At 34.7% G+C, this 21,578-nt stretch overlaps 2 protein-coding genes across 6 annotated transcripts in view; one reads left to right on the top strand and one right to left on the bottom strand.

Moving 5' to 3' along the window:
* CEP85L (centrosomal protein 85 like) overlaps window positions 1–21,578 on the bottom strand; it is a 205,696-nt gene that overhangs the window by 59,740 nt on the left and 124,378 nt on the right. The gene's annotated exons all lie outside the window — the stretch shown is intronic.
* PLN (phospholamban) lies at window positions 8,228–20,502 on the top strand. Its single transcript, XM_072643152.1, has 2 exons — window positions 8,228–8,332; window positions 20,089–20,502. Exon 2 carries the CDS (start codon window positions 20,206–20,208, stop codon window positions 20,362–20,364), a length of 159 nt encoding a protein of 52 aa, XP_072499253.1. The 5' UTR covers window positions 8,228–8,332; window positions 20,089–20,205; the 3' UTR covers window positions 20,365–20,502.

A 21,578-nucleotide genomic window follows, 5' to 3' on the forward strand; every position in this document is an offset into this window, starting at 1 on the left:
GAAAATTTGTAACCCAAAATTGTGTGAAAATAAATGTTAAAAGTTAAATTAAAAAAATTTAAAAAAGAAAAAAAAGGAAAAAAAAGAAAAAGAAAAGAAAATTGCCACACACAAAAAAAAAACCCAAAAGAATTCTTGATGGAAACAACAGAGCTGAATAGAAAATCTGACTTCCAAACACAAGAATCAAGACAAGCATGAAAAGGTTCAACTTACTAAAGATGAACTGTTTACATTCCTACATGGAAAGATAATATTTGTAACTCTTGAGACTTTTCTTAGTATTTGGGTAGTTGGAGGGATTATATATATAAATATTTATAGACAGAGGACACAGGGTGAGATGAATATAAAGGGATGATATCTAAAATAAATTAAGGGGTAAGAGGAATACATTGGGAGGAGAAAGGAAGAAATAGAATGGAGCAAATTATCTCACATAAATAAGGCAAGAAAAAGATTTTTCAATGAAGGGGAAGAGAGGGGAAGGTGAGAAGGGGAAAACTGAACCTTACTCTCATCACACTTGGCTTAAAGAGGGAATAACATGTATAATCAATTTGGTATGAAAATCTATCTTACACTACAGGGAAGTAGGGGGGGAAAGGGGATGAGCAGGGACTGGGGGGGATGATAGAAAGGGCAGCACAGGGGAGGAGGGGATAATTAGAAGAAAACACTTTTGAGGGATAGGGTCAAAAGAGAAAATAGAATAAATAGGGAGCAGGATAGCATGGAGGGAAATATAGTTAGTCTTTCACAATATAACTGTTATGGAAGTGTTCTGCATAACTACACATGTATAACCACTATTGAATTGCATACCTTGTCAGTGGGGATTGGTGGGGAGGGAGAAAGGGAGAGAAGTTGGAACTCAGAGGGGTGTGATAGAAGGGAGGGCAGATTGGGGGAAGGGGTAATCAGAATGCATGCTGTCTTGGGGTGGGCAGAGGGAAGAGAAGGGGAGAAAATTTGGAACTCAAGATCTTATGGAAGTGAATGTTGAAAACTAAAAATAAATGAATTTTTAAAAAAACCCTATGAGTCAGCTATTACTAGTCAAAAAAGGTTCAGTATTTTCCTGATCCTGGATAACTAGTACCATAAACTTTTTTTGGCTTTCAGTCTCACAATAATGCTGTCCACTACACTTTTTTTATTGGTCATCATCTCATGAATCCACAAATTAGGCCAAGTTGCCATCTTTTCTACAACTTCATTATACATTTTTGTTGTTTAGTCATTTCAGTTATGTGCAAATTTTTTGCTGCTCTATGCATGATTGACTAAACAAAAGTATAGATTTGGGGGTTACAAATAAAATTTTGGCAAGTAGGAAAATTCACAAATAAAGGATCCAAAAATAAAAAGGACTGACTCTATGTAAGCCAGGGACAATGCTACATATTAGGAATAGAAATAGAAAACTGAGTGTCCCTGCCCTGAAGAAAGCTCACATTGTTCATAATCTTTATTGATTTCTTTCAGTTTTACATCACCTATATTTCTCAATATGCCCCAACCATCCCATATAACAAAGAATATAAAAGAGGAAATAAGAAAAGGAAAACATTCAATAAAACCAACCAATACATATGCTCTGCTCAAGGGCTATGTACTCCATGTACCCTTCCTTCCCAGCTACCTTATTCCTGGAGACTTAATCTGGATGTATTCTTTGCCTCCTATTTATCATGCCTATCTGAATACATCTATGTCCCCCAGAGAATATAAGATTCATAGGACCAAATAATTTCTATATTTGTGCCCAGAAACAGTGCCTTATACAATGTAGACTTTAACACTTGTTTGTTGAAAAGTGGGTCAACTTCAGAATGACTAAATAAGTTACGGCATATGAACGTAATGGAAACATTAGAGGGCTGTAAGATTCTGTTTTGAATACAGAAGCATGGGAACACTTAAAAATTGACATAAAGTGAAGAAAGCAAAACCAAGAAAATAATATACACTAACAATGTAAATGGAAAGAAAAACAACAAAACAATCAAAACTGAAGGCTATAAAATTATAACCACCAAGTTTGGTCCCAGAGAAGGGATATGAAAATGACCCTCCATTTATTTGCAAAAATGCATGGGTTATGTTTATTAAACATGACAAAAGTCAAGCTTTTTCATGAGTTGGTTAGACTGCCTTATTCTTTGTTCCAAGGTGCTACTCTCTGAGAATAGGGAACTGAAATACATAATGTTTTATGAAAAAAAATACCAATGAATATTTATTAAAAAAAACAAATTCCTCTTGCTCTTATGTTCCTACTCAAATGCTGCTGAATGGAATCGACTCTTCCGACTGAATCCAGGACAATTTTCAATTATCTAATCTCATCTGGGCCTTCATTACAGCAAATCAACCAATCATTCCTCCTTAATCAACCTATCCCACTCACTACAAAATTCCAAGCATTTTAATCCATTCTCAAATCTCACACAACACCCAACACACAACACCTCCAGTGAGGGTCTTGATTCATAAATAGATAAGAAAATTGAAGCCATTTACTGATGTCCCTCTCTCATTAAAAGCCAATCCCATTACATTCACCCTTATTCCATTCCCTCCCATATTTTCCAGAAGATTTTCCCTATATTCATCTCCTCTCTCCCTCATTTTCAAACCCCCTCTATCTACTGGTTCCTTCTCTGCTGTCTGAAAATATATCTGTCATGCCCAATCCTTAAAGAAGCCATCATCATATGGTCCAATCATCCTTACTATCCTCCCATTTCTCTTCCCCTTGCCTGCTACACTCCTTGAGAAACTTGTTTACACTAGGTGCTTCATCTTCTCACTCTCTTCTACACTCTCCGCACTCTGGCTTCAGACCTTCACATTCAACTGAAGTTGCTCTCTCCAAAATAACCAAAAACCTCTTAAACTGCTGGAGTCAATGGGTTCTTCTCAATACTCATCTTTAACTTTTCCACAAACCCTAAAACTGTTGCCACCTTCTCTTCTTAATCTCCTCTCTGAGTATGTATTCTAAGTATTTTACTTTGTGCAGTAACAAACATTATTCTGAGAATCAACAGCCTTAACCACACTGCCAAAGGGGTAAAGACAAAACATGGGAAAAGATTCAAGGAAACAGCCAGATGGAACACTGAAGTCAACAGTGAATGGTTTTCTCTGTTTGTTTGGGGGGGGGGCAGAATGGTTAAAGGAGTGCTCTCTTGGATTTATACTAAGGCTCTGTCCTAGGGTGCTCTTCTCTCCAGTGATACAGTCACCACCATAGATCAAGCCCTCATTCACTTTAGCCTGAACTATTGTAACAGTTTTCAAAGCTGGGACTCCCTACCTCATGTGAAAAAAAAAAAGTTAAAGGAGATGAGGCCCTCTAGAGGTCCATGGGTACCGCCTTTTGATTGAGTTTTACACAACAGATTCTTTTATTATAAGGGGATTTGTTCTGTGAAGTTTGGATTAAGTCAAAAGGCCACATCTGAGGACCTATGGGGCCACATGTGGCCTGATGGCCATAAGTTCCCCATCTCTGGACTGGGCATTAGGCTGTATAAAACAATCAATAAATATTGATTAAATGTCTTTAAAGCCAATTTCATACAATTTATGAATCAGTTCCCTTTTTGCCAGATACTGTGCTAGACACTGGCAATAAAGTACAAACAATGGTATTTCCACACTTACAAGGAGCTTCTATTCAGATGAGGGTCAGCTGAAAGAAATGAAAGATTTAGCCTGGAGAAGAAAACTTAACAGGAGCATAACAGTTATTTTCAAATATCTGATTGTGAAGTGGTCTTCCAAAAGTAGACTTATTCTGTTTTGGTTCCAAGAAGTAAAACAGGAATAATAAGTAAGATTCAGTGTCAGAATTAGAGATGATATAAAAAAAATCTTAATTAGAAGTAGGATAGGATCATCTGGGAAGTACTGGGTTCTCCTTCAGTAGATGTTTTTAAAAATATACTGCATGACTCACACACTGAAGAAATCTTTATTCTGGTATGAGTTTGACCTAGCCTATGAAATCTTTTTCAGCTCTAAGATTCTCAAAAACATTTGCTTTTAAGAAATACATGAGTATGCAGAGTTTGGTTGCACTTTGGGCATAGTTCCAAATTGCTCTCCAGAATGGTTGGATCAGTTCACAACTCCAACAGCACATTAGTGTCCCAATTTTCCCACATCCCTTCCAACATTTATCATTTTCCTTTTTTGTCATATTAGTCAATCTAATAGATGTGAGATGGTATCTCAGAGTTGCTTTAATTTGCATTTCTCTAATCAAGTGATTTAGAGCACTTCATTTGCCTATAGATAATTTTGGTTTCTTCTGAAAACTGCCTGTTCATATCCTTTGACCATTCATCAATAGGGAAAAATGGCTTGTAGTCTTTATAAGTTGGACTCAGTTCTCTTTATTTGAAAAATGAAGCCTTTATCAGAAATACTTACTATAAAGATTGTTTCCTTCTAATCTAGGTTGCACTGGTTTTGTTTTTGTTTGTGTTTATTTTTAATTTATTATAATCAAAATTACTTTTTTTTTCTATTTTGTAATGCTCTATCTCGTTTGATCAAAAATTCTTCCCTTCTCTATAGATCTTACAGGCAGACTATTTTAATGTCTAAATCATGTATCCCTTTTGACCCTATCTTGGTAGTATGGTATGAGATATTGGTCTATATCTAGTTTGGGCCCTATTGTTTTCCAGTTTTCCCAGCAGTTTTTGTCAAATAGTGAATTTTTATCCCAGAGGCTGGGGTCTTTGGGTTTGTGAGACATTTAATTACTGTGGTAATTTACCACTATGTCTCGTAAACCTAATCTATTCCACTGATCCACCACTCTATTTCTTAGCCAGTAGCAGATAGTTCCGATGATTACTGCTCTATAATATAGTTTGAGATCTGGAACTGCTAAGTTACCTTCCTTTGTATTTTTTTCATTAATTCCACTGATATTCTTGACCTTTTGTTCTTTCAGATGATTTGTTACTTTTTTTCTACCTCTATCAAATAATTTTGGGGAAGTTTGGAATGGCACTGAATAAATAAATTATTTTAGAGAGAACTGTCATTTTCATGATATTGGTTCAGCGTATCCATGAGCAACTGCTATCTTTCTAATTGTTTGGATCTGACATTACTTGTATGGAAAGTGTTTTGTAACTGTGCTCATATAGTTCCTGGGTTTGTCTTGGCAGGTAGGTTCCTAAGTATTTTATATTGTTTACAGTTATTTTAAATGGAATTTCTCTTTTTATCTTTTGCTTCTGGGCTTTATTGGTCATATAAAGAAATACTGCTTATTTATGTCTTATATGCTGCAACTTTGATAAGTTGTTTCTTAGTTGATTCTCTAGGGTTCTCTAGTATAGCATCACATCATACACAAAGTGATAGTTTTGTTTCCTCACTGCCTATTCTAATTCTATTCTAAGTGCCTTGAGGACAGGGGTTGTTTTTAACTTTCTTGGTATATAGCACAGTGCCTGGCATAGAGTAGGAGCTAAATATATGCTTGTTGACTTGGAAAGAATAAAAACTTCAAATTGAAATGCTGAGGCAATTCTAATGATTAATCTCAGCCTCCTCTTCCCTCTAACAGGAATGCTAGAGGGCAGAACACTAAGCTCCACCCAAAGCTTTCCTTTATCTACACATTTGCTTGGTCTCAAAATGCTCCCCCATCTTCTCCCTCTACACACATCTCTTCTGCCCCTACAATCTGCAAGGCCCAGACCAGTCAATCCTTTGCTCCTGCTTCTAACTCTGTATTTGTCCACCATGCTCCGATGAGTACCTTCCCCTGGATCTACTCCCACTCCTGTACCTAACACAAAGCTTGGCACATTGTGAGGGTTCAGTCAGAATCTCCTCCAACTCTAACCTCCCCCCTGTTCTAATGGTCAAGTTCCTCCTCAGAATCTACTCATACCAGCCATGAATACTTTTAATACCAGCTAAACCCTCAATCCTATTGACTACTACATTTCCTTGAAAGCAAACTCTTTCTGCGTGTGTGTGTGTGTGTGTGTTATTGTTCAGCATAGTGCCTAGAACACATAGCAACTCTAAGGCTCAGAATACATTCAAAAGCACACTGACATTTCTTAAGTGTTTGCACTCCTTGTTTTTTAAAAAGAGGCTTAGACTCTAAGACAAGAGTAGGCCAAACACAGGCATCTCTTCATACTTATACACAAAAGAGAAGAAATTCTTCGTTTGTACGTTGTTATTCCTACATACTATTTCTGCTAATTTTCTGAATCCCTAGGAAATTAATAAACAAATACATAATGAGCATATTAGAATTAAGCATACAGTAAACTTCTGGTTTATCAAACTAAATTACCACCAAACTCCATTTTCCAAGAATTGCAAACTTTCTTCTTTTTAATGACTTCAAATTTTTTCTTTTCCTAATAAAAAAGATATCCATCCAGATATGTTCGGATTTTAATAGATACCATCCAGATTTAAAACATCATTTTTTAAAGTTATCAAGAGTCTGTTGGCTTCTGTCTCTCCCCATTTGTCATAATATCAATATATACTGTAAATCTGTTTTAAATCTCCCATTCTCTGAATCTTCTGCTCTATAATAGTTCACAAAAGTAACAGAAATGTACTCTGGAATGAATGGGATTTAAAATTTTAGCTACACAACATTTTTCACTTGGAAAAAGTATTAAACACAAGAGAACAAGAGAAATATGAGGTTTTTAAAGTTCTGTAGGAAAAACTACTCATTTCATTCATTTTTATGTATACTTTTCAGGTATTCCATTTTTACTTTATTATATCCATAAAACATTTTCTCCCAAAATATTATTTTAAAATCAGTTTTCACTGGTTCTTTAAATAAATGGAGAATGAAAAAATGCTCCCAGATATGGATTCTTATCTTCCTCTGGAGGAATACCAGAAGATATCCATTTAAGGACACATAAAACAGCAGCTGCAGATTTTAAAGGCTACTTGATTTGCTTATGTAGAACTAATATCAATGCATATAAAAATGCAGAGTAAATGTACTATATTTTTTTTTTTTTACAAATTCCATAGTATACACTGAACACAAACAAAAATAAACAAGAAATCCCTAAAACAATACATCACTTTTTAAAAAAAGATTTTGGAATGCTTTTTGTACCTTAGAAATATTAAACTTAAGTTTTTATTTCTGAAAGCAGAAATTTTAAAATGCTTAAGCAAATTAATTACCTAGAAGAGATATATACCCATACACAACACACATATGCTAGCAATCACCCTTTAGCTGTTTTAATAAATTTTAATTTAAACTATATTTACATAGTAAGCATATGTCTATACATCCCTCCATATACATTAGCAAATTAGAGAGGCATAACCTTTGGGATCCAGCCTAAAAATAGCTGAAATAAGAATCCAGCAGAAACGCAGCATTTACATGTGAACATTGGTGAGACCAATGCTATGTAACAGAAATGAGTCAAATCTATGCCTACTCATTCCAGAGACCACGTTAGAACAGGAGTGTTAAAATCAATGGCTTGTGCTTTTGTTCTTGCTTAGCTTTCAAATAAATGACCTTTTTACAAAAACTTTAAAAAAAAAAAGAATTAAAAAGTGATTACCACTGAATGTATATGTATGCGTGTGTGTGTATGTATGCACATATGAACACGTACTAAGGATGTATCAATTTGTGTTTAAATGAAAAAAATTCAAAATTCTTTTAAACTTTTAATATTAGACAATCACAGAATTAAATATAAAACTGAACAGAGATAGCACTTTGGCCCAGTGACTCAATGGGAATGCATCTAATTAGAAGCATCAAGTTCCTTATTATTACTGCAACTTGAAAAGTTCTGTAAATAAATCACTTACTACTTGAAATTTTTACAATATGAAAATTTTATAATACACCAAAAACATCTAGGGGAGGGGATTCTTTAAAAGCTTTCTGAACAAAAACAAAACAAACTATCAAGAGCAAACATGGCACTCTCTTTTATATAAGAACCAGCCTTATAGTTCACCATTTGCTTTTTTCAATAAGTAAAATATCAAAGGCTGGTGACCTTTGCAGTTCTAAAGTAGTATTAATCACGGTTTCAGTGAGTTTGATTGGATAATCTCAGTGTTGAGGTATATAATAACCAATCACAACTTCTCAATTAGTGTATGACATCATGGGTCCTCCCTCTGAAACTTCTCTTTCTCCACCTACTTCAACTGTTTCCACAAATATAGTGACATTCAAAAAAAAGGTGCCAGTAAAACACGAGGACTTCAGACAACTGAGAGCATACTGCACTACATGTTTGCAATTATCTGAGCAGCCAAGGTAAGAGACTTATTTTTTAACTATCTTTGGTAACTCTTTAATCCACTACTCAGATTTTAGTCTTTTTTATATATGTTGAAACAAAGCCATTATGCTGTTTTTGAATGATTTGTATATTTTAGTTCTGAGCCAGACATCACTTAAAAATCTAATTAAAAAGTTTTGCTTCTAAATAAAAACACTTCCCCCAGAACACATTAATGCATATACCTCAGTTTCCCCATCTTTGAGAGGGGATAAGTCCTTTAAACACACACACACACACACACACACACACACACACACACAAAACACTTCAAGGTCAAAAAGTCCAAAAAGGACTAACATACCTTTAACACAAATTCATTTTATAAATACTAATTGTGAAATTATATTCACTTTTAGCATCTTTCATAATACTGTTATTATATACTTCCTCATTATCACTTCCTACTGAATAATTTTAACTGAAAAAATTAAGAGGTAACACAAGGATAGAACTTTTACTTACATCTTGTAGAATTGTAAACATTCCTGTGACTGTACAATACACTGATTTTTTCAGTAACAGTTACAACTCTTTATACTGAAATTAACAACTGAAGAATGTAAATGCCATAAACTTATTTCAAGGACTGTGTTTTTTTTGTTCAAGAGAAAATGCTTTTTTTAAAAAAGGAGCACTTCTACATGACCTAACACCATGTTAAAAATCGTGATCTAAGCTAAACTGAATACCAAGCATTAAAAGCTACTTGGTGATCCTCAAAATATTTATAGAACATAGGGAAAAATAGTCTTTCCTAATTAGAAAACAACCACTTGAATCTAATAATATAGAGTGCTTTCTGTTAGAATGAGAATTCTGGGCTGCTTCATTTGACTCTGCATGTGATTTAATATATTTCTGCCAATGACTGACTTTAAACCAGTTTTTTCCTTTCTATGTTCTTGTTTTCACTTGGGATAAAATATCGTTCTAACACATAATTTTACCTTCCTGCCCTAGGAATTTACTTGAAGCTTCAAGCATCACTATGATTTTTTTTTTTGAAAAGCGGGAACTTTGGTTTTCTCTACAACAGGGGTTCTTAACCTATTTTTGTGTCATAGAACACATTAACAAGCTGTAGAGGCTTATGGTCCTCAGAATAATGTTCTGAAATGTGTAAAAATAAAATACATAGGGAGGGAGATCAATTATTTTGAAACAAATTAATCAAAATATTAAAAATCAGGTTCACAGGTCCCAGATTAATAATCCCTGCTTAGCACAAATTTCATCTAAAGTTCCTTTCCACCTCTCACTGTGGTAGATATTTTACCTTAGTTTGTAGAGCTGTCTGTGCAAATAAGAAAATTTTAGCAAGCACTAACTACGGACCAGATAAGCTTTAAGAACAAATATGAGTTTTGAAGTCAAAGGACCTGGGTTGAAATTATTACTCTGCTACTTATTTGTGTACAATAGCAAGCCACTTCCAAGGCTCAGTTTCCTCATCTTCTAGAGTTGGCAGACCCCTTCTAGCTGTAAATTTATGATCTGATGTGCCATTTGTTTACATAATAATGGAGCTCTTTTAAGAATATGCTGTTTATTTCTATAAAATACTCTATCAGACACAAGAATACATATATACATATATATTTATACATGCACTTGTTTTAGAAATGATCAGATCACATCAAGATTAAATTAAATACCTTATATTTTAAGTTGGTGAGTTCCCATTAGAATTCAAAGAGCTAATCTCTAAAAGATTAACAAAATTTCAAAACCATGTACAACAAGGAGCTGGGGAAAATCCTGAATGAATAAATACACTGCTAAAAATCAATACGTTCTGTTTTATAACAGATTTTTATTTATACATGCTCAAGTTTAAAAGCAGTCTTTAAACTGAAAACTGGAACTTCTGGCTAAAAGTTGAATCAACAAATATAAGTTAACATCTAGGATGACTAACTTATATTCTTAGCATTAAAGCCAATTATCCATAGGCTAGCTCCCGAACATAATTTAAGATGTACCAGAAAAATGCAACGAGTGATAAAATTTAAGAGCTGAAAGAGATCTTAGAGTTGTCTCAGAACACCCCTAAATTTAAAACAAACTGATGACCAAAAGAATTCAGTGGCTTGCCAGAGCACACTGCTTCTATCAGAACTAAGACAAAAAAAAAGTCAGCACTCCTTCCTTATATTACTTTGCCCATCCTCATCTGATCAATTGACACCTGAAATCACAATAATGTGGATTTCATTCCACAACAAGATATAAAGTTTAAAATGTAAAATATGTGAGAGTTGATTTAAATTCACACTAAATTATAAATAACTAAAAGCTGACTTTTGTATAAGGTTTCAACTAGAGAATGACAGGAGAATGCAGGAGAAACAGTAGATATACCTTAAAAGAGAGAAAACAAAACAGGCCTAAAAAGGAGAGGTTGAGAGATTCCAAAAATCAACAGATCTCAAGAGTGCACTTGTATGCAAAGTACACTGCTAAGAAAAGCTGGGGAAGAGCGTTTAATTTCACTAATGTCACATAAGGGCCCTGCAGTTCAGGAAGGCTACCAGTGTTGGTTTCTCACATAAATTTTCTCTTCCTAAGCACACAGTGAAATGGTCAGACAATGATATCTGTACCACCTGACACACAATGAGTATTCAAGTTCTTTCACTTTACTGGCACTTCATTTTCTCACATACAGTTCCATATAAATAGAATATCACCCACAGGGCTGAAAAATACCATAAAATCCTATTATAAAACTAGTTTATCATAGTATAGGTTTCATTATATTGAGTCAAAGCATGTCCCTTTAGTAGGGCAAACTGCAAGGCAGCATGACAACATGTGTAAAGTAAAAGCCCAGTTGGAAGAACTCCTGGGATTCCTGTCCTGTCTCTAATAAAAGCTAGCTGTGTGACCAGGGACTGTCACCCTCTGCATCAGTTCCCTTATCTATAAAGAGGATATTAATAGCACATACCTCCCAGCGTTGTTGTGAAAATAAAATAAGATTTGTAAAGTGCTTTATATAAATATGTAAATATTTATATAAATATACATAGCATTATATAAATGCTAGCTATTTTATTACTTTTATTATTATTTTATTCCCTGGTCAGGTAGATATCAAAGGTCCATAGCACCACCACTACTGCTGCTGCTGCTGCTCACCTCATTTTGTTCCCATCCCCTCCCATTAAAGTATGCATGGAACTTATTAAGTTTCAGAAAGTGACATGTTTACTGATATTAATTACTTTTAAATCTCACTGCTGCTGCGTTAAAAGGAGAAATTAAAAGTCATTTGCTAATTGTTGATGGTAAATACATAAATAACATTTTAAAATTTGGCATGTGCTGATGCAGGATATTGTAAAAACAAAGGAGTAGAACCATTAAACAGAAGGAGTTAAATCTCCTAAAATATTGACATCATTACTGAAGAGAAATTAGGGTTTTTAATTTGTATTATTTCAATAATGAATTAAAATTTGTTTCAGAAGTCTTTAAATCTTAATTTTCAATTTATTAAATTTAAAATAAATTTAGAAATTAAATTGATAGTATTATTTTCTTAATGGACAAAATGTTCAACTTCTACCACCACAAGATACAGCGATGTGATTCATTTCTTTGTGTAACCTAAAAAAGTTATCTTCTAAACTGCCTTTTTTAATGAACAAATACAAATGTGCATATGATCCCTCATGACTGGAATGCTCTACTTCCTCAACTCCAGCTCGGAGACTCAGCTCAAATCCCCTCTCTGAAAATACCTTCCATATACTTTGTGTGTATATACGTATGTATACACACACACACAGCCAGAGTTTTCACCATTTTTTGTATCACCAGTTTCTGTCTAGCACAGTGCCTTCCATACAGTAAATGCTTAATACGTCCTCACATAAACTTGCTTGCTGATCTTAAATAGGCACTCATTGTTCATTTCTCAGGATTCAAATGGGTAAGTTGGAGTTGGGGGAGGGGGAATCACATAGGACTGACTGGAGGGTGCAACAATGTTGGCAGCTAGCTTTTTTTTTTTTTTTTGGTTCTTCATGCACTGACAAGTTAAAAAACTCAAATGACCTCTTTCTTAACCCTCTTCAAGCTGCCTTTCCCTCAGTGACCCTTGATTTCACTGTGAGATCTAGTAACATGAGAATTCCCTATGCAATTTCTCTACAGTTCTTATTGTACAGAGTCAATCAATTTTTCTGAAGTATCAATCAGACACATGGTTGACCAGAGGTGATCAGAGGTGTCACAGAGCAGATGTTTTCTTGAAGGGAAAGTATATTAAATTAGCTACAATATCATGGCTAAATCCCCAAGCCATATACATGGCCTTTCTTGTCACGGACAAAAAAGCAACACTAATACTCTCCCCTCTTCTTTTTCAACAATTATTTGTTTGCAATTCAAAAAAACATATAATAATTCAAACATTAAAAATTAAGACTAGACAAAAAGAAAATTTAAGCAGTAGTCTGAGGGCCTCTAGTGGTCATGTATGCTACCACCCAAACTGTGGCAGCCTTAATTATGTCTTTGTAGTTTCACATTTAAAAAGACTGAAAATAATATTATTGAAAATAATCAGCCAAAACTGCCTTCTGGATACAGACAAGAGTGATGATGTAAAACTGACTATGGATGACTCTTATGAATTCCCTTAATATCAATTTGCCCAAAAGCAACTGCAAGAAAAATCAACTCTATAAAGTAGTTAGTAATCAGATTATTTTATCCCAAAATTATCTAAAAACTATTAACCATATCTCTCTAAAGTGACTCAATTTGTAAAATAGACATATTATCAAATACAACCTTTAGGCCCAGTTATATTGACAGAAATATCCAGGCAGAAATAAAAAGAAAGTTTCATAAACTGCAGCTCTTCAGTCAGGGGATCCTTTGACAAGAAATTCTGTTTAATTTTGAGATAAGTATAGAGAATGGTAAATGGCCAGGAAAAACCAAGAGCTAGAAAGCTGTACAAATTCTAAGTGCAAAAAAGGAAAAGTGAAATTCTAAAAAAGACTATAAAGTATAGCAGAAATAATACAATTGGTATAACTCCAATGCATAATAGGCTGCAGAACTAGTTACCATCCTTCCAAACAAAAAAAGTTTCATCTATAATCCATTAGTATTTTTTCCAAGAGTACTCATGGGGCCTGGTGGCAGCATTCAAGTAACAGGCTGAACAGCCAACTGTTGAGTTAAGTTCTGTAGGGGATTCTTATAAACGTATGCATTTGAGTAGGAAAACTATGAAAGTCTTTTCAATTTCTGAGACATGGAGAATGTTGCCATTTCATAATGTAAACAAAATTCTCTTTTCAAGTAAATTTGTTGATTTTTTTAATCAAACTCCTGCCCCTCCTGCCCTCAACTTTCGGATTTTGCTGAGACTGAGCTATCCTTACTGGTAAGATCAGTAAGTGAAAACTCACCTAACCACACATCATCTACCAGGCCCATATTCCTTACGTCCTGTCCAATCATCCACCTACTTACCCAGCAGACAAAAGCCACACCTCATCTCTACCTCTTGCTCTTAGAATAATGAAATCAGTATTACAATTGTTATCATGTAAAGGCATGATAATCTACTGCCCTATAGTTTTCATTCATAATCCACATGAATGCCTAGACCAAAACACCCTTCCCTGAATAGCACTTCCTATGTGTTATATCCCTCTATTACCACTTCTCAGTATATTGCACTATATTAGTACGCTGTAAGTTTCCTCAGGTTTCTTGCAAAATTTCTCCCCTAAGTAACCACATCTGAGACATTCACTTTTCCCAAGTTCCTACTCTCAGCTGTAGTTTGCTGCTTGCTTTTCTAAGCCTGATACTGCAAAGAGCAAAACACCTCTATTCTATAAGATGCAAAACTGCCTGCTCTCCTGGGAAAATCCAGCTAAATTAAAGAAAAAAAGAGGGACTAGATTAGGGCGGTGGAGGTGGAAGCCTGGTTAATGGATAAGAAGCCTGCATGTCCAGGAATCCTTCTTAGTTACCAACTTAAACATTCAATGTGCCTCAGTTCTTTCAGCAAAGAATATTGAGTCATGAGCAAAAAATAAAAAATTGCAAACATAGCTCTATTAAACTATAAACTTCCTTGAGGCCCTGGCACATAGTAGGCACAATAAATATTTAAAATAAATTCTGTGAAGCAAGGGTTTATCTGTATTTTCAAACTGAAGTCTACAGAAAGTAGTAAATCAATTGGTTTTAAATTTCATTTCTTCTTCCTTCCCATTTATACTTTCCATTAATAAACAAAATTGTTACAAAACAAACAACAAAACAAACAAAGTTAAACAACAGGCTTAGAAAATTCTTATCAGGAAGCCACAAGTAACTATATTGCCTTGAGAAAATTTCTGTACTCCTAAAATAAACAAAAGTATTTTTATGTAAAACTGCTACCTACTGTTTGGATTTCAAAAGATTATTCCACATTAAGAGTGTTCAGATTCTAAATGCCAAGATCACAAATGCCCTTAATTTTCTGTTTTTCATTTACCTAAATAATACAAATCCACAATCAAAAAACCTAATATGGAAGTAGAGCACTATGTGAGATGACAAGGTTGGAATCCAAAATATAGTCCCATAACTGATTATCCCAAAGGCTTAATTTTTAAATAGCAGGCAAAACATAAGTTTTTAATCTCCTCTGCCTGTCTCCATCAAATATCACTTATGGCTACTAACAAGTTCAATTGCGGGAGATAAGGGAAAGGTATGCAACTCACAGCCAGCATGGCTATTTGTGAAAAGAAAAACAAACAACCAGCCCATCAACCATGGCAAAAATTTAGCTATAATGTAATGTAGGTCATAAAGAACTTTCAAAAACAGGGGTCATATTAACCTCATAATCTTACACACACACATATACAGAGAGAGAGAGAGAGAGAGAGAGAGAGCCCTACCTCTGTGTATAACAATCTGAATTTCTCAATTTCATAGATAGTAATATGTGGCTACTATTGTATTCTCAGTAACCTATTGCAGTTCACTGATTGCAATCTGGAATTTGCCCCCATAAACATAAAACAGGTTCAGTTAACTGGTTACACACTAATCAATAGTTTAATATTTAAATCATACGTGTTTTTAACCTAATCATATTTATAAAATATATTTTAAAATTATTTCAGAAAATGAACATCAGACAAAAAGACCAGAGATCTTGCCTTTAGTTCCTTTAATGCCAATTTGTTGCTTCTAGGATCCTTTCTCCATGAGCCTGCACAATTAATGAGGTCAAACTTTTAAGACATAAATCTCATTAGCTCTAAAATTCTATGACTTTAAGATACATTATTAATATGATAACTGATCAAACATACTTTCTTAAAAAGACTGTGAGTATACTGAGAGGCAGAATAATATACTGCCCTTTGAGTCAGAAAGGTTTAAGTTCAAGTCCCTCCTCTAACATATACTCAACTATGTGAGCCTGGGCACGATATTTACTAAAACAAATGATTAAGTTCCTCAGAGAGATCTGTATGTACCAAAGAAATAACAAGTCCCGTCTCTAGCTCTATTTAAAAAAAAAAAATCCTTCCTTATTCAATTCTACCCAAAACCACAAGATTTCAAACAAGACTTTTGCACTTGATTTCTTTAAAGTTGCTAATTTCCTCCTTGTTTCACATTTTCTTGCTCTATACTTTCTAACTTATTTACGTATGATGCAAGTTTTGTTGTTCTTGCCATTCAATTGTACTAGTCCTGTCTGACTCTGACCCCATATGGGTTTTCTTGGCAAAGATACTGGACTGGTTTGCCATTTCCTTCTTTAGCTCATTCTTTACAAATGAGGACTGAGGCAAACAAGGTTGAATGACTTGCTGAGGGTCACATAGCTATTAAAGTGTCTGAGTTCAGATTTGAACTCAGGAAGATTAGCCTTCCTGACTTCAGAGCTGGCACTCTATTCACTAGAGAACCCAAATGCCATTACCTAATTATGTCCTGACAGTAAATGAGAACACCTAATTCACCACAGAATTCACCACTTATTATCTTATACAATGCTGCTCATTCTACTCCTATACCCTACGCAGTGGAGAGAGTACTGGCTATGGAGTTAGAGGACCAGCATTTAAAATCCTACTTCTGACATCACATCTATACTTTGTGACCTGGGAAAGTCATGCAGGCATCCAGGGCCTCATTTTTTCTCATGAGGTCTTTTCTAGCTCCAGTCCCATGATTCTATAAACCTCACCCTGCCTTTACCATCTTGTTTTCCTCTGTCCAACCACTTCCGTAAATAATCAGTGAGTTCAATTTCAAGTAGATTACTAACACCTTGACCTATTGAGTCACCAAGCTCGTCAAACTTCCATGACCTCTACTACATCATCATCATCATCATCATCATCATCATCAATCATTATGGCTAGCATTCATATAGTGATTCATGGTTTGCAAAAGAAATATCCTTACAACAACCCTGGGAGGTAGGTACTTTATTATCCCCATTTGGCATACAAGAGGTTAAATGACTTGTTCAGAGTCATACAGAAGGGAAATGTCAGAGACTGAATTTGAATTCAGGGTTTCCTGACTTGAGACCCAATATACTACACCATCTGCAACCTAGCTACTGCTATTTAGGACAGCCAAAGAGGTGGTCACACAGACCTCATGATCACTCTAAACTGCTTCACTTCTAAGATTCAGAACTATAAAATTCTCTTATTTAATCACAATTCTCTGTCATTCCATTGCCTCACTCTTCTTGAACTTGCTTCTGTCAATCATGACAGTTTTACTCTCCAATCCTGTTCTTCTAGTCCACCACCTCTGTTCTGATTTTACTTCTCTCACAGCATTGACTCAAGTCAACCATTTCAAACAAGAACTATCATCTAGGAATGAATCTCTTCCCTTTTATCAATTCAGTTCCATTTTCCTGCCCCTTTAACATACAGACCTAGGTCGCTACCTTGCCCATACTCCCCCGCTACTGAAAACTGCAAAGGAATGAAACTGGGCTGACTGGATGCCCTAGAAATGTTATTGTATCAAAAGTTAATCAGACCCTCCCAGATACACTATATCTTTAATTTGACTGATTCTCCATCAAACTCCCACAATCACTCATCTAAAACCTTTCTCACTCTTAATACCTCCTTTCTTAACAGATGGACAGAGGACATAAAAAGAATTCATTAAGCCACTTTTTCTACACTTCAAAACCTTTCTAGCATGAATTTCAAAATTCAAAAATATCAAATTTATAAAAATACAGGCCATTCCCCAATGGTCAAAGGATATGAACTGGCAGGCAGTTTCAAAGTCATATGAAAAACGTTCTAAATAAATCACTACTGATCAATCCAAATTAAAACAACTATGAGGCACCACCTAGAAGATAGCCACTCTGATAGGCTAAAATGGTAGTAAAGGACAATGTTGAATGTTGAAGGGGATATGGGAAAACTGGGATACTAATGCACTGTTGGTGGAGTTGTGGACAGATCCAACAATTCTGGAGGGCAATTTGGAACTATGCCTACAAGATTATAAAACTGTATACATCCTTTGATTGAGAAATATCACTGCTAGCTCTATAATCCCAAAAAATCTGAAAAGAGAAAAGGACCAATTTGCACCAAAATATTTATAGCAGCTCTTTTTATGATAGCTAAGCATTGGAAATCAAAGGGATATCCATCAAATCAAAGGGAAATGGGTAAACAAACTATGGTACATGACTGCAACTGTGCTTTAAGAAATGACAAACAGGATGATTTCAGAAAAACCATTAACTGATATACACAGGTTAAGTGCACAGAACCAGGAGCACTTTGTATACAGTAACAGCAATATTGTTTAATGAAGAACAATGACTTCACTATTCTCAGCAACAATGATTCAAGACAATCCCAAAGGATTAATGATCAAGCATACCATCTATCTCCAAAGAACAGATACTGACTGAATAGACTAAAACATGCTATTTCACTTTCTTTCATTTTTTTATTTGAATCTTTTTGTACAAAATTACTAAAATGGAAATGTTTTACATAATTGCACATGTATAACTTTTATTCTCTGGTTGATTACCATCTCAAGGACAATGGAGGAAAGAAAGTGAGGGAGGGATAGAATTTGGAACTCAAAACTTTAAATAGAAATGCTAAAAATTAAAAAAAAACCTTTTCTATGGCTTCATCTATCACGTTCTTTCTTCCAATCTCAGAGGATGAGGTGGCCCTTTTCTTGACAAGAATAACTACCAGATACATCCTTTGATATTATCCCTCTTCGTGCTATCACTCTATCAATTAATCCTTCTCTCCCATCTTCAATTTCTATTTCCATCCCTCTGACTTGGAAACATGATGAGTCTCATCAACATAACAAAAATCCTTTCCTACACCTCATAAGGTAGATCAAGCTTTCTCCTCCCCACCTCATTGTTAAATATTTAGAAAATGTAGTCAACATTGCTTCCATTTCATCATAGATCACTCACTTCTTTATCTTCTCTAACGTTGGCTTGTCTCTACCCTTTAACTAAGCTGCTTTCTCCAAAGTTAGCAATTATGTCTTAAACTAGCAGATCCTTATTCCTTTTATTTTGACAGCTTACCCCATTCTTTTTGATATCTTCTTTTTTCCCCTCATCTTTACCCTACTGATTTCCATATTCTCCCGTGTAACCTAATCTCATTTTCTTCACTGGTTCATTCTCCTCTCAAATGCACCAAGTATAGTTGTCCCTGAAAGCTTTGTTCTCAGTCTTCTTTATATATACTCTCTCCTTTAATGATATCATTCACTCCCTTATCTGTGATTATCACTTTCTATGTAGATAAGATTGCATGGGCAGATATATTCAAAGTTCTAATTGAAAGTGCTAGAAACATTTCTGCTTTCCTGCCCCCAAAAGCTCCAAATTATAGAGGGAGAGGGTGCCACTCAATCTTACTTTACTCTGAACATCAAGCTTTTAAAATGAGGAAGAGCCTCAAAGGATGGAGGAAACAGAAAGTGGAGGGAGAAGGAGAATAGCAGAATTTACTCAAAAGTTATAATGTACTTACGGCACCAACTTGTAAGTCAGAAACTGCCTATTACACAAAACAATTCAAGTACCTAACAAAGCTACTAAAATATTTTGTACTGGTAAAAGTGTAGCACGAAAATTGTACAACTTAATAAAACTTAACTGTTTAATAGCATCTAGGAATATGTGACCACTAAAAAAAACCACTGAGTCGATCTTGCCAATTAACATTTTCCAATTCAGACATTTTATTTCAGCCAACTTCAACATCCATGGCATTGATTTCTATTGCAGACATTTATTTTAACAAGAGAATAAGGCTCCCTGATTATTTTAGGAGAAAAAGATATTTTTCTTGGGGCTACTAGAGCACCAATTGCTTAATAAATCACCCATCTCAATGGTAAAGTACTATATTGGTGAAACACAGCAGCATTTTCATACTGTGGCAGTCTAGTTTTTCACATCCTGGCTTCACAGATACTTGAGAGGCCTAGGAAACATAACTAATAACATCCCAAATGTTCTGCCACAGCAGACTCAACAGTGATACTGGGGCTTTTGTTTTATGTAGTAATAAAATGGCATTGTAAATAAAAATATCAATCCATAATAAAGATGGCAACAGTAAACTCTGAAGAATAAACCCTCCCCAAAGACCATTTATACATGTTTCTAATATTTTTCTTCTTTTATTAGGTCCAGATTCTATATGCAAAAAGAAGAACAAATATTCAAAGACCAACAGCTGTGTAGATATTTTAAAATCTGAACAAACAGAAACCACAAACAACTACTCTTTGCCTTCCTGGTGTCATGGAGAAAGTCCAGTACCTCACCCGCTCTGCCATAAGAAGAGCGTCAACTATTGAAATGCCCCAACAAGCACGTCAAAATCTTCAGGAACTCTTTACAAATTTTTGTCTCATATTAATATGTCTCTTGCTTATATGCATCATCGTGATGCTTCTCTGAAGGTCTGATACTTCCAATTCCACTATTCATCAGTATGGATATAAAACCTGTAATGCAATACGGAGAAGAAACTGCAACTGTACAAGGAACCACTTTCTGGGTGCAGGAATATCCCCATGAAAAGGATGTAAACAATCAGCTGATATATTCTCCTGCCGGATCCATCAAACTTGGAAAACATTTCCTTCAACAAGTTATTTACAAAAGCAATAGTCTAATTATGCATGATGCAACTTTATTTACTTATTAGGCACTGCTTATAAAAAGGCTTTGTTTTCTAATTTACACTAATGGGTCAAATCCACTTTATGTTCAAACCAACTATTTCACTGTTTGAGGGTCTGTGTAATTTACATTTTATTGTTATACTCATCAGATATTAGTAGTAATTCAAAATAATGCTTCACCATTGAAAACTGGAGAGCTTTTCATAATCACTTCAACTTCATAATATGAATAAAATTGTAGTGTATACCTTCATTTTTATTGTTTAGAATCACATACTTCCAAACTCAAAGAAAAAATTTTAATGAAATGTTAAAATAGAAAACTAGATTTTATTTTACACTACACATCATACCCCTCTAAGTCCTAAACTTGCCTTATATTTAAAACTTTTCTATTACTTGCAGCTCCAATTAATTCAACACTATGCCTTGGGAAATGAGTAATTCATATTTTTAGGTCAATTGAACCTATTCTTCCTCCTAAGGTGTTATGTTCTGGTAGATAAGGGAAAACAAATCAGTCAATACACTAGACCGGGTGATTAGCCTTGACAAAGGAGATGTTCTCAAGACATTTTACTTCAAGGTACTTCTGCCAAAGTGTACAACTGAGACATAGATTTGTTGAGTACCATATATATTATATGTACAAGAAAAAAAAATGTCATGTGTATCAGTATAAATTATCCCAGATTTTTAAAAATAAAAGATTAGCTATTTTATGCCACGTACACTTATTACCCTAAACTTCTATAGAATATTAACATTCCCCCCCATATATCCCAAGGTGGGATATATTACTAGTAGTTCATAACTAGGAGATGTTTATTAAGCTCCTCTTTAACATAAAACACTTCAACTGAATTCAGCATCTACAGTAACATCAAGGTCAGAGATGGACAAGGTAGAGGTGCTTTTTAATTTATTCTTTTGGATGGAAAGGATGTTTTTTAAATCTTTAAGAAAATTAAGTTCTCTAAACCACGA

The sequence above is a fragment of the Notamacropus eugenii genome, chromosome 2 (genome assembly GCF_028372415.1).
Source record: "Notamacropus eugenii isolate mMacEug1 chromosome 2, mMacEug1.pri_v2, whole genome shotgun sequence".
NCBI lineage: Eukaryota > Metazoa > Chordata > Mammalia > Diprotodontia > Macropodidae > Notamacropus > Notamacropus eugenii.

What these genes read in the sequence shown, in the direction of transcription:
- PLN (XM_072643152.1), top strand. Translation starts at nt 20,206, where the DNA reads ATGGAGAAAGTCCAGTACCTCACCCGCTCTGCCATAAGAAGAGCGTCA.